General features: G+C 39.6%; 1 protein-coding gene across 1 annotated transcript in view; it reads left to right on the top strand.

The window, feature by feature from the left end:
- The first annotated feature begins 720 nt into the window (after positions 1 to 720).
- Positions 721 to 14,550, top strand: part of LOC112105896 (E3 ubiquitin-protein ligase listerin) — a 41,436-nt gene continuing 27,606 nt past the window's right edge. Inside the window, exons 1-8 of the mRNA XM_024198895.3 lie at positions 721 to 801; positions 4,833 to 5,036; positions 5,664 to 5,762; positions 7,538 to 7,768; positions 8,649 to 8,701; positions 9,538 to 9,718; positions 10,535 to 10,708; positions 13,895 to 14,085. Coding sequence (XP_024054663.1) covers positions 760 to 801; positions 4,833 to 5,036; positions 5,664 to 5,762; positions 7,538 to 7,768; positions 8,649 to 8,701; positions 9,538 to 9,718; positions 10,535 to 10,708; positions 13,895 to 14,085 — 1,175 coding nt within the window. The 5' untranslated portion in view covers positions 721 to 759. The remainder of the gene's footprint in view (positions 802 to 4,832; positions 5,037 to 5,663; positions 5,763 to 7,537; positions 7,769 to 8,648; positions 8,702 to 9,537; positions 9,719 to 10,534; positions 10,709 to 13,894; positions 14,086 to 14,550) is intronic.

Below are 14,550 nucleotides of genomic sequence, written 5' to 3' on the forward strand. Positions count from 1 at the left end.
ACTGCAACATCATGGACAAGCTGCCATCTCTGGCTCAGTGGCAATCAGCCAGCCAGCACCCTGTACCTTGAATGCCAGCTGGGGAAGGTGCAATGTTGGTGAAGGAAATTCTACATCTGTGAAAAACAGTATTACCAAATCTTGTGGCATGTGTTGTTTTTTTGTTCAAGCCCCAGTTCCTGGAATCAAGTGATTTCATGGGAATCTCAATTTTCGTAACAATAAATAAAAAATATTTCTATCCCTGGCCTCATTATTAAGGACAAAAAGTGTAACCAGTGTACCCTAGAGGCATGAAATCCAGACGGGACATAAAAACCTAACATTTATTATTTGTTAAAAAAAACAACCTCGTGATTTTTAAGGCAGTTGATGATTTGGGGGGCCTGACTCCTGCTTTTCCAAGTGCCGGGCATTGGCGATGGTGGTGGAAAAGCGACCAGACCATGGTAGCCTCCCCGGACGGGGGGGCGCGTTGTTGTGGCAGGGAAAGCGGGGGGTGCCCCCAGGGCTCACGGGCTCCGCGGGTCTGGGGGCACCAGCCCGAGGGGGGCTCCGGGCTCAGCGTGGGGCGGGCGGTGCAGGCAGCGGAATCTCCCCTCCCCCCGCCATGGCACGGTCCCCACCCTCCTCCGCGCCGGGGGGAGGCTCCCCGGCCTGCAAGCGCCGCCCCCGCCGCTCCTCCCCGCCCGGCCCGGCTCAGCTCGGCTGTCTGCGGGTCCCACTCCGGCCGCTTCCTGCTGCGCCGCCGCCGCCGCCATGGGGGGGAAGAACAAGCAGCGAACCAAGGGCAACGTGCGGGTGAGTCCGCCCGGTCCGGGCGGCGGCCCCTCCAACCCCCAGGAGCAGGGGGTTGACTGGCCCCTTCCCCGGCCTGTGCGGTGGGGAACGTCTAGGCCTGGGGGGAAAGCGGCGGTGTCACCCCCTTCCCTTCCCCTGGTCTGCCCATGGGGTCCCAGCCCCACAGCCATGGGGCATGCGTGCCTGGGAGTGACACTGGGCCCGGGGTCTGCCCCACAGGGTGATCGGCCTTTGGAAGAGAAGAGCAGGGGGCTGGGACACTCCTGCTCACCTGAGACTGGAGATCTTCCTAACAGGTGTTACCCAGCCCAATCTAAGCTGCCAGGGTCAGGGCTGTGCTAGAAAAGGTTCGCCAGTGGCAAACCCGGCCCGTGGCGATGCACAGTATATGGGCAAATAAGTGCTTTTCTGGGTGTCGTTCATAACCATTACCCCCAATGAAATAAACCATACTAACAAAAACATGTTTATGCTGGGACAACCGCAGCTACACTAGGGTTTTTGGTCATATACCAATGTTGCAAAAAACCATATCCTTAGCCAACATGGCTACATCCCCAAAAATGTCTAGTATAGTCTGGTCTAAAGAGCAATAGTGCTTGCTTGCATGCTTGAGGGAATAATTCCTTCCTTTGTAGGAGTCGGTGGGTGGAATTCTGTGGCCTGTGTTAGGAGCCCAGGAGATCAGAGGTCCCTTCTGGCCATAATCTGAAATGTTACACAGGTTCACAGGCCATACTCTAAAGCAGTGGTTCTCAACCTATTTACCGTTGTGGGCTGCATATGCATCTCTCTATGTGTTACATGGGCCATATATCCACACAATATATATACTAGCTGTATGGCCCTGAGGATGTCACATGGGCCACCTCTGGTTGCTGATTGGGCCGCAAGTGGCCCACGGGCCTCATGTTGAGAACCACTGCTCTAAAGTCTGTTATCGTCCACAAGGAAATAATTGGCTACCCAAATTTGTATGCCTGCTCTCACTTTTTTGTTAATTCACATGGGGACTATGACCTGCAGCCAACCGGTGTAAAACGAAGCAGGTAGAAAACCCTTTTATATTTAAATTGGGGATGCAGCTTGCAGAGACTCAGCAAGCAATGTGACCATCCTGAAATACAGCACTGCCTTCAGGCGCCTGTCATCTCCATAGGTGGATTCTTGTCTGCTAGTAGAACTGGCAGGACTAGCCTGGTTGCCTGGTGTAAGATGGTGACTTTTCATTGGGGCTAGTCATATGCGAAGTTAAGTATGTGCAGAAACGTCTGTGGGCTCATGACCTCATTTCCTCTGTTGCTTGTGCAGGCCTTTTCAGACAGCTGTGGGTAAGAGACTTCTTTTAAGAAGAGAAAGATGTGATCACAAATTGGCGTGGGTCTTGAACTAATGTAGTATCTGTAATTACACTTAATTTATTTTAAATGTACAAGTTTTCAGCTTCTGTTCTGTATAGGCTCTTCTAGTGCCACATCAGCATGGTATCTGAGGCCAAGATCCACAGAGGTATTTAGTTTCAGTGGAAGGTAGGAGTCTAGATATAGAACCCTGCAAATCTGTAGATATCCACTTTATATCTGCAGATATCGACGGACCATGTTTGTGGATTGTGAATGAATGCAGATCCAAATTTTATATGTAGAGCACTGCAAATCTGCGGATATCCGTGGACCATGTTTGCGGATCGGATGTGGTTACAAATTTTGTATCTGCACAGGGCTTTACCTAAATACCTCTGTGGATCTGGACCTGAGTGCAATCCAGAAGTGATGTGACATCTGTCATGTGTGGTTTGTTCATTCTCTTCCCAGGGGAAGAATTGTGTGTGCAGTGTAATGTTTAGTTTGGGTAGGGTTTTTTTTTAATATGTACACACTGCTATATGTTTATATTAGGGAAGACAAAGGAACGCTGGGAAATGCATCATTATGACAGATTTTAAATTCACAGAAATTACTCAGTTCAAAGTTATGGTGGCCACATCAAGTGTAGCTTAGCCACCATGTCTGTAGTAATTTTATGCCTAATGATCACAACATTTCTATTGTTATTTGTTTTTTAAAAGAAAACACCAACAACTTGTGAAAGTTAACTGATACTTTGTTACACTTTTGCTGAACCTTAGGAACAAGGGCTGTTAATTAATTGCAGTTAACTCAAGTGATTAACTCAAAATAAACTAATTTGATTAAAAAAATTAATTGTGATTCATCACAGTTTTAATTGTCCTGTTAAACAATAATAGAATACCAACTGAAATTTATTAAAAATATTTTTGGATGTTTTTCTACATTTTAAAATATATTGATTTCAGTTACAACACAGAATACAAAGTGTACAGTGTTCACTGATGACCCTTGTTTAAAAAAAAAAAAAAAGCCTTAATTAAATTTGTGACTGACCTCCTTGGGGGAGAATTATATGTCTCCTGCTCTATGGTTTTACCACATTCTGCCATATATTTCATGTTTGTATCTGTGCATATAGCAGTTTTCGATGGCAACCCAGCACTTGTTGTTTGATTTAAGAACTCTTTCACTGCAGATGTGACAAAACACAAAGAAGGTACTAATGTGAGATTTCTAAAGATAACTACAGCACTCGACCCAAGCTTTAAGAATCTGAAGTGCCTTCCAAAATCTGAGAAGGATGAGGTGTGGAACATGCTGTCAGAAGTCTTAAAAGAGCAACACTTTGATGCAGAAACTACAGAACCGGAACCACCAAAAAAGAAAATCAACCTTCTGCTAGTGGCATCTGACTCAGATGATGAAAATAAACGTGCGTCAGTCCACACTGTTTTGGATCATTATCAAGCAGAACCCGTCATCAGTGTGGAAGCCTGTCCTCTGGAGTGGTGGCCGAAGCATGAAGGGGCATATGAATGTTTAGCATATCTGGCATGTAAATACCATTTAACTTCGGCTACAACCGTTCTATGCAAACACGTGTTCTCACTAACAGGTGACATTGTAAATAAGAAGTGGGCAGCATTATCTCCCATAAATGTAAACAAACTTGTTTGTCTTAGTGATTGGCTGAACAAAAAGTAGGACTGAGTGGACTTGTAGGCTCCAAAGTTTTACATTGTTTTGCAGTTATGTAACCAAAAAACAATAATCTACGTTTGTAAGGTGCACCTTCATGATAGATTGCACTACAGTACTTGTATCAGGTGAATTGAAAAATACTATTTCTTTGATCTTTTTTACAGTGCAAGTATCTGTAACAAAAAATACTATAAAGTGAGCGCTGTACATTTTTTATTCTGTGTTGTAACTAAAATCAATATATTTGAAAATGTAGAAAACATCCAAAATATTTAAATAAATGGTATTCTATTACTGTTTAATAGAGCGACTAAAACTGCGACTAATCACAATTATATTTTTTAATCTCGTGATTAATCACAATTAATTTTTTTAATCATTTGACAGTCCTATTTGGAACCTCTAGATCTGCTACGGAACACCTCAAAGCATCAATCTTTTTGGAACATCTGGTCTCAATGCCTTAAAGAAGTGGGAGGCACTGATTAAAATAAGCACAGGATTAACTTCACTGGAACAAGTTAGAGGAGAAGCTAAACTAAAGAAAAGCAATCATTTTCAATAATAATTCAACAAGTCATGTGACATTGTGATGTACCCCATTCCCCTAAATCTTCTCTGGCCCCCTTTGTATTTGTTGCTGATTTGGGGTTTGTTTGTTTTTTGCTCTTTGGGTTAATTTTATATTGTGAAAATTAATGAAAATATTGAACCTAAGGTTGAAAAATAAAATTACCATTTCAGATTTCTCTACTTAAAGCCCTGGTAGAATTTCTTAATGATAAGGCATATAATGTGAACCTTTTTCCTTGGAGCAGCAGATCAATTATAAGACACAAACCTGCAGGGTCATTTCTTCAAGTGTGATGATTTAGATTGTGCATGAAAATGGTTTCCAAAACCAACATTTCAGTAAGAAATAAAATGGTTTAAAAGGACATGAATAATTAATTGACTTCTCTCTCTTGTTTATATCAGCCCTCCAGCAGTGGCAGAGCTGCAGAGCTCCTTGCCAAGGAACGTGGAACAGTGCCTGGGTTTATTGGCTTTGGAACATCTCAGAGTGATCTAGGATATGTACCTGCAGTCCAAGGAGCAGAAGAAATAGACAGCCTTGTAGATGCTGATTTTCGAATGGTGCTGCGAAAACTCTCCAAAAGAGATGTCATAACAAAATTAAAAGTATGTGTATCCTATATCCCTTAGTTTACTTTTTAAACATCCTTTAAGAGAAAGATAACTTGAAAGTTTATAGGGTGAAATCCTGGTTCCACTGAAGTCCCATTGACTTCAGTGAGATCATGGTTTAAGTCATAGAATCTAAAAAAAAATTGTGACAAAGTTGGATGTAACAAGCGTACATTTGAGACATCTAGTTCTAATATTCATTTGTGCATTTTTATATTTTGCTTGGGAAGGGGAATATTTTTGTGTAAAGTGCTAGAAAGGAATCTACTAAAATAATCAATGTTACTTTCACGCTAGCAAACTCCATAGCATATACTGTAATTTGTTTAGCATCTTTGAAATACTTTTTGTATGCCTCAAAAGCTTGATTTTGATTGTATGCAGTTTTAAGATGTTTTGGAAGACCTTTAGAAAGGTCTGTCATCTGATTCTGATGCAAAGAGGATTTGCAAGAGCAACTCCAGTTAACTAGAGTTTTTAGACCCAATTGCAAGAAGTGAACCAATTTTTAGTTTCATGAGAATTACAGTACCAGGCAGTAGTTGGTAAATTTAGTAAATTTCAAGATATACATTCACCTGCAATTTTTCTAATCCCACGCTGTTGGTATTTTGATTTTAGGCTATGCAGGAGTTTGGGGCGATGTGTAAGGAAAGAGAATCAGAAGTTGTTAAAGGTGTTCTTCCTTACTGGCCAAGAATTTACTGTAAAATCTCACTTGTAAGTATTAAAGGACTTAGGTTGTGACAGAAGTAAACCAACAAATAAAATTGCTCTGGGCAGTTTCTGTGGTAATCCACAAGGCAATCAGATCGATACACCTAATTGTATATTTTTGTGGGTTGGCTAGTTTTCAAAAAAAACTGTTAGAACTCGGAGAAAAGCACTTGGTCCTAAGTGGTTGGGACGCATCATCAGGGCAATGTGGGGAAGCTTTCATTGCTCATGCCTGTACTGTGCCTGCTCTATGGATAGAAGCTTTTAATCACTAGCACCTTAAATGAACATTATCCAGGTTTTTCAGCTTCAGGTTTCAACACAAGAAAGCTCTTTGACTACATAAGCATGTATGTGGACAATGAGAACATCCACAGTTCTATGAGATAGGATAACTAATTTAAAGAATATAAAGCCTCATGATTTAGGGCATAAACAATTCTCCAACAGGAGTTGGGAAGAAACTTCACCTGTGGATCGGTTACTCCATAATTGTCCTTTATAAGAATTCTAGCATATTTCTCTGAAGCATCTGGCACTATTGGAGGTAGGATACTGGAACAGATGGATGTCTGTTCTGATGTGTTTCAGAAATTCCTATATTCTTATTAGGAGCCATGGAACATAAAAAATCTACTAATATATCAGTGCCAACAAATGCTTGAGATTTACAAATCCAATTATGCATGGTTCATGCAGACTCCCAGATGTTTTTATGCTAATGAGAAAAGTTTCTTAATTGAAGGCAGTTTCCTATTTACCTTTTCTTGTTCTAACCTTTTTTGAACATTAAGGGAAAAATCTAGACATGGATACAATATAAATACAGTTATATATTGTATATTTTATGCTATCCACAGTAGTTAATGGAATCCAAAGGGATTATAGCTTTTATGTGGTATGCTGCTTTGATGTACGGTTCATGGTTATGTTGGTAAAATAGGACCATAGTCTGCATCTAGGGATTCCAGTGTATTCATATTACATCAAAGTATTTGTAATCTTTAGGATACTCTTCAACCTTTGGGAAGGTGTGTAGTGCTGTACACTTATGGAGGTGTAACTAATATCTCTAATGCAGCTTAATCAATAGAACTGTTCTAAGCAAAGTGTAATATAGACTTGGTGATTAAACTAAAGAGACAAATATGCTCTGAACAAAATTGCACTGAAAGTGGTTTGTCTCTCTTGTCTGTATTGCAGCATCTAAAAAAAATCACAGAAATTCTCAAACTCACTTCTCTTGTCATAGATGATTCAAAGTTGTTTTAAGATATGATTCCTCTATTTCCCATCCCCACTCTCTTTGATGACAATACTGTTAATATAGAAAGGTTATTTAAGAAATTGAACGGCATTCCTATGATGAAGATTGGATTCTGCAATCTGTACTCAAGCTAATGGTCCCATTAAAGTCACTGAATCAACAGGATTACTTGCATGATCAACAATTAATCCTAAAAGTTAGAAGATATATGCCCCAAATCAATTATTAGTTCTTAAGACTTTACTTCTAGATATTATTAACTGAAATGTTTTGCATTGTTTATGACTAATATTGTTTCATTTCATTGATGAAAAGGATGGGGGATTAGTGAATATAAGCCTTTAGGTTTGGGGTATAAGGACTCAATTTGAAACCATACAACTGAATACAGACAACTTTTTGTTTTGAGCGGGGGAAGTTGGGACATGATAGCAGAGCAAAAGAATTTGTGTTTTGGTATTCTTGGTATCAGAGAATGTATTTCTTTTAAAAAATCTTTATTTTAAAACAGGATCATGACCGCCGTGTTCGAGAAGCAACACAGCAAGCTTTTGAGCAACTTATTCTTAAAGTAAAGAAACACTTGGCTCCTTATTTAAAAAGTATCATGGGATACTGGCTGATTGCTAAGTGTGATACTTACTCCCCTGCAGCATCGGCAGCTAAAGTGGCATTTGAGACAGCTTTCCCTTCAAGTAAACAACCTGAAGCCGTAGCATTTTGTAAAGAAGAAGTTCTGAATGTGAGTTTAGAGAATACTATGTCCTTAAAGCTTTATGCAAGTAGTTGTCATCTGTTAATGAAAATAGAAGGTTTTTTTTTCTTGCAAATGTTAACTCATGCATTCTTTGCATTTGCATTCAGAAAGGTATACTCTCTTCTCAACTGAAACTCCTATTAATGCTAATGGAGATTGAGACGAGGATACATTCCCCAATATCTCCCTTAATTTTTCATACACACTGAGGCTGCATGGGTCTGTAGAGCTATGTGGATGTATAGGAACTAATTTCTTTGCTATGCATATGCACAGCAGATGATGCTCAGTCACCAAGTGTGTTCCAAACAGCACTTACCTGTCACTGGCAACAGATGCTGGCAGAATGTTCAGCTGAACTGGTTTAACTGCAGTAGTAGTCTGGACCAGTTTCCGAAAGCGTGGTTGTACCTTGTGCTGTGCAAGATGTATATACACTAGGAAATGTATGTCTGGAGCAGAGCCATTTGAAGTATGGAAAAATTAGATTATAAGATTGATGGTTTGTGATTACAAAGCCTTGATATAGAGTTTTTTAACCCCCCCCCCCCCAATTCTGGAGATATGGGACTACTTGCTGTCAGAACAGTGGCTGTATGGTCTAACTGTGGTCAGATCATGGGACTAGGAGTCAGGAAACCAAAGTTCTGACCCTGGCTCTGCCATTGTCTCATATGACCTGGGTTGGTCAATTCAACTGTCTTTACCTTTGTTTCCTCATTTGTAAAATGTGCCTAATAACTAGCTGCCTGCATCAGAGGGGTGTTGAAGCTTCATTATTTAGTGCTTACTCTCACGTGACTAACTTATAGCTTGTGGTTAACTTTCACCTATGAAAAAATATGTTCTCGTGTATTTTATCTAGCTGCTACAAGATCACCTTCTGAAAGAAACACCTGATACGCTCAGTGACCCACAGTATGTTTTTCTACTTACAAATTTATAGTTTAAAAGTTCAATTTTTCTTTCAAAAATTGTATTCTGTTAATTTCAATAGATGTAAAATGTATTTCACAAGGGAACAAATGGTAGATTTTTGCAGAAAATAATAAGTACATTATACTGAATACACATTACGCCTTATGCAATTCTATAGAAAATATTGTTTTTTCTAGGAAAGTGCCTTTTTCTATACTTCACATCAAGCCTGTACAACTAGGCTGCCACACCAGCCTGTATTTCAGTAGACTACCATGGGTGGCAATTGTGCTTGGGAATCTTGCTAGAACTCTGCTTTTGGACTGGCAGCACACTTAATCCTGTGTCGTGGTGGGGAACAAAGCCAGGCAGCAGCAATGGTGGTGGTGGTGGCTAAAATTTTCAGAACCACCTAAAAACTCAAGTGTCTAAATTCTGTTGACTTTCAATGAGATTTAGGCATCAAAATTCCTAATTCACTTCGGAAAATTTTACCCATTGTCTAGTAATTCTTTCTATCTGATTCATGTGTATCATTGAGTATCTGGAGGACAGAATCGCTTGACACGAGGAGGAGACAACAAAAGAAGGGGAAAATGAACTTCTGAAAATACTGTTTTAGCTAGAATTTGGCAATGTAAATGTGTTTAGTGTTTAACACACATACACAACTTATGGAAAGTTCAGTGTAGTTATATACACACTGCTGCAATCTCTAGGAAGAATCCTAGGATTTTCTTACCAAATCATACGAGAAACCCATTAACGAATATGAATATACACATTTTGCTAGTTTTCAATTAATGCTTTAAACTTGTTTTTGTTTTTTACCTGAGAACTGTACCGGAGGAAGAAAGGGAAGCCAAATACTTTCGAATTCTGACATGTTCCTTGTTAGCCTTAAAGAAGTTGCTTTGCATGTTGCCAAAGAACGAGATTCATTCACTGGAAGAAAAGCTAATACCCCTTCAATCTCAGAACAAATTTTGGAAATATGGCAAGCACAGTGTACCTCAGGTATCTGAACCTTTTTATACCATCTTTATTTGTATAGGCTTTTTCTACAAAAGCAACACTTGAAAACTTAGGGCACTAAGCCATCCCCAATATTGTGGAAGAAAGAAAGAACCAGGTGCCTTGCCCAACTGTGTTTAAAACACAAGACATATTGGCCCTGTTATAGGCAAACAAGTGTCCGAGCAATCTCCTCCAATATGTTCATTTGTTCCTTTGAGGTAGGCATCTCCTTATTTGGAATTTGTGGCTGAAATACAGCCCTTTAAAATTCTTGGTGAAGAAGCAAACTCCATAAACTTATGGATACATTTAGGCAGATAATTTTCTAAATTATCTGATTGACCTTCATTCTGCCAAGAATTGTTGTTTGTGTTTATCAGTGCAGAACAACTACAGCATTGCATTTCAGTGTTGCATAAAATGATTCGTTTAGTCTGGCAAAGCATTTCGGGATGCTTATGGATAAAAGGTACGCCATAAAAGGAAGATAAGCATTCTGCATAATGTTGTACTTTTAAAAACATATATAATCTTCTCTTCCAGTATATGGTCTATTAAAAAACTTTTGTCACATAATGTCCCTATTTAAAATTTTTTTTACAGCTCTGTGCACTAACTGAAAATTTGTTGTTTTGATTTTTGAGTGTGCTAAAAGTAGTATTCCAGACATGCCTATGTTGATATACCATTTCTTTTTAAAGTAAATCACAGTATGTAATTAACAAGCATGGGGAAATTAGACCTTTGATTTGTAGAAGTGAATAAATATTGTAATCCATGGTTATTGAAATATTTTGGTTTTTTGCCTTACTTTAGGTTCGCTCAGCTTTTTTTGAGTTAGTTTCTACTTTCTGTCAGCTCCTTCCTGAATCAATGAAAGTTGAAGCACCAAGAGTTTGTCCCGCAGTTCTTCTCAGTATTGATGACAGTGATGCAGTGGTGTGTCCAGCTCTTTGGGAAGCTGTGCTTTACATCCTTGTTACCATAGAGGTAATGCAGGAAACTGAATGAGAACTTCTTTTCGTTATAAGCCAGAGGCTAGTGGTCTGTTCAAATATGTCAGACTTAACCTTTCACATCATACCAGTGCCCTCGGTTTGGGGTTAAGCAGAAGATATCATCAGTTTAAAATAAAGTAACCACTGTGCACCCCTTCACACTGCAAAGTACTAAGCGCACACACACACACACACACACACACACTCTCTCTCTCTCTCTCTCTCTCTCTCTCTCTCTAAGGACCTGATTTTCAGAGGTATCAGCACTCACAGCTCCATTAAAAGTAAATAATTGTGTGTCCACCTCTCTGAAAAGCAGAAAGGAATTTAGCGTGTAATTAAAATGAAGTTGTGACATTTAAGAACTTCATAAGTGTATAAAATAGCTTTTAAAAATACAAATATTTTTCTGTTGAATTATTTATTAGAATTTATAAAAAATGATGTGCAAGTTGTTCTTTATTCACTGTTTAGTTAGAGCCTGATACTGTAGCCACTCCACTCCACTCCTCATATAAAATCCTGGTTTCATTGAAGTCAATGGAAATTTTCCATTGACTTCAGTGGGGCCAGAATTTCATTTAGTAATTCCATAGTGTCTTTTTTGTAATTGGTGTTTGATGTATCTTGTAATTGTTGGTATGACCTATAATCATGTATGAAAATAGCCTTCTGTTTATTCATATATTATCAGTACAAATAATAAATGTAACTTTGATGATGTTTTTTTCCCCTAGAATATTTTTTGTGCCTTTTGGCTTTCATTCAAAATGCAGTGTTGTTGTAGCTGTTTTGGTCCCAAGTTATTAGAGAGTCAAGGTGGGTGAGGTAATATCTGTTATTGGACCAACCTCTATTGGTGAGAGAGACAAGCTTTCGAGCTTACACAGAGCTCTTCTTCAGGTCTGGGAAACTTACTCAGGGCTGGTCTACACTTCAGTGAAGATGCTACTACACCGATGGGAGAAGGAAGGCAGGGGGGAAAGCAACTGGGGGGAATTGTTAGTTGATTATAGATTATTTTAATAAGCCAGACATACAGTCTATTCAGTCCATTATTTTTGGTGTCTAGCAAAATTATGAATTTAAGCTCCCAGGCTCATCTTTTGAAAGTGTTGTGCAGGATTTTTTTGAGGATGAGGACTGAGAGGTCAGATTTCGCTTTGTGAAAAGTGTTCACCCACAGATGATGGGGGGGGGGGGGGGGGGGGGGGTTTGTCTTTTATCGTTTTCCTGTGTGAGCTTATTTGAGAGCGTAGTGTCTGTCTGGTTTCACCCACATAGTTGCTATTGGGGCATTTAGTGCACTGGATGAGGTACACCAATATTGTGATAGCCATATGTAGGACTCATGGATCTTTACAGGTGTGTTGTCGGGGGTGTTGATCATTGTAACAATGGAGATTTGTCTGCAGGTTTTGCATCTGTTGTTCTGGCAGGTTCTAGTGCCGCTTTGAGTTGGTGCGTCCTGGTCTGTGGGGAACTTGGTTCTGATGACGAGCTTGGAGAGGTTGGGGGCTTGTTTGAAAGCCTGAAGACGGGATTCAGGAAAGTATGGGTTGTAGTTGTTTGATGATACTCTGTATGGGTTCCAGTGGGAGGTGGGAGGTGACAACTAGGTGTGTGCAGTTGGAGGGGGTTTTATTTCTGTATTGAACCAGGTTCTCTCAGGGTATTCCATGATGTGATCTACCTCTTCTGGCCTTCAAACAACCTTCCAACCTCTCCAAGCTCATCAGCACAAGCATGGACTGAATAAAGACACTGGATTTAGGGCTTATTACAACAATCTATAACCCACTAACAACCCGCCTGCCCCCCCCCCCCCAGCTACTTCCCACTCCCTCCCTCCCTTTCCTCCCTATGACTGGAAGGGTGTTAATGGGTCACTTCACTTTGAATGGTCCATTGAAATGTGCATTAACTACTTATGCTAAACGATCTGTTCCATCTTGTATTTAACTGTGACACTCTGAAGCCAGGTCTAAACTACAGACCTGTATCGGTATAATTACATCACTCAGGGGTTGACCTAACACCCTGTGTAGACAGCACTATGTCAGTAGCAGAGCTTCTCCCATCAACATAGTTACTGCTTCTCGGGGAGGTGGATTAACTACGCCAACAGGAGAAGCGCTTCCATTGGCATAGGAGCATCTTCACTGAAGCGCCACAGCGCAGATGTAGCACTGTACATGAAGAGAAGCCCTGAGTAAGTTTCCCATACCTGAAGAAGAGCTCTGTGTAAGCTCGAAAGCTTGTCTCTCTCACCAATAGGAAGCTGGTTTAATAAAAATATATACCGTATATACTCGTTCGTTATAAGCTGACCCCCCAAGATGAATAAGTAAAAATAGCAAAAACTGTATGACCCTTTCATAAGCCAACCCTATTTCAGGGGTTGGAAACCTTTGGTTCCCAGCCCGTCAGGGTAAGCCGCTGGCGGATCAGGACGTTTTGTTTACCTGGAGCGTTCGCAGGCACGGAGCCCCTCAGTGAACCATGGCCACAAGGAGCTGAAGGGCTCCATGCCTGCAGACGCTCCAGGTAAACAAAACGACAATGTATTAGATATTCAATTCAATGATTCCATAGAGTTTTAAATCATCAAATTTTGGTGTAGACCCATTTATAAGCCGATCCCCGCTCTTTGATGCGTCACCTTTTTACCAAAAATATTCAGCTTATGAACGAGTATATACAGTACATATAGTTGATTTGTCACAGTTCATAATTTAAAACTCATTGCAAAATACTAATAGTTATAACTGTAGTGACTCTTTATGAGACCTAATACTTGTTTTTTGGAGGTGGTGAGTTAAACCTGGGACTGTCATAAAAGTAGCAATATATTATAGTAAGCTATTTTACAAAGCAATTTTATGGGTCAAAAGATCACTCAAGACAAAACTTTCTTGATTTAAGTTGATTACCCAGAAGATCTTTGCTGTGTTAAAACAAGATTTTGTTCTGAAGTCTGCTAAATCTTAAAATTCACTACTTTAAACGGAAATATTTAGAGAGAAAATGAGTTTTAAAAATACTCAGGGCAATTTAGATTTGGTGATAGCTTGCTCTTACTGCAGTGTAGGGAGCTAGACTAGATGACCCACCTGAGAGCTCTTCCAAACCAACTGAGTCTGGTTTAATTTATTCCTGTAATTATTTTTTTCTGTAGGACTGTTGGAGTCACGTAAATGCCAAAAAAGGAGTTCTGCCAAAACTATGGATAGTACTTCGAGAAGGCGGACGAGGTCTAGCTACTGTTATATATCCTAATCTCTTGCCATTGATTAGCAAGGTACCTCATGGCATTACAGAACCAAAGCTGGACTTTTACAGGACTTTTTTCAGCTCAATAATTCAAGGGTATGTGCCACAAATTCATGATATTAGATGAAATATTTATTATAATAATTATTTATGTTTGGAAACAAATTAAAAGAAGGTTACGTTACTTAAAGCATTTTAAAATATGTGGATATCAGAAACTGAATTCTGTAAACTGTCTGCTGGTAACCCTCCTTCCTGCTATGATCCCTTGTCCCTTTCTCTCTTCAAGACTGCACACAAAAAGCATAGGTTTAAAAAGTGGCACTATATTGGGTGCATTTAAAACTTTAGATTCAATTAAATAGTAGAGGCTGCATTTGTCTGTTGAGCCACAAATGTGTTTCATCCTTAATTGTATTTTTATGAATAAGTAAACTAGGCTAAAGAGCAACATGCTTAAATGCCCACGTTTCTAGTTGTGATTTATGTAGAACTTGTTTTCCTGAATTTTTATTTTGAGGTCACTTATAGATTTTCTTATCCCTTTTTCCTCAAATGAAC

The sequence above is a fragment of the Terrapene carolina genome, unplaced genomic scaffold (assembly GCF_002925995.2).
Source record: "Terrapene carolina triunguis isolate 2854851 unplaced genomic scaffold, T_m_triunguis-2.0 Scaffold30, whole genome shotgun sequence".
Taxonomy (NCBI): Eukaryota; Metazoa; Chordata; order Testudines; family Emydidae; genus Terrapene; species Terrapene triunguis.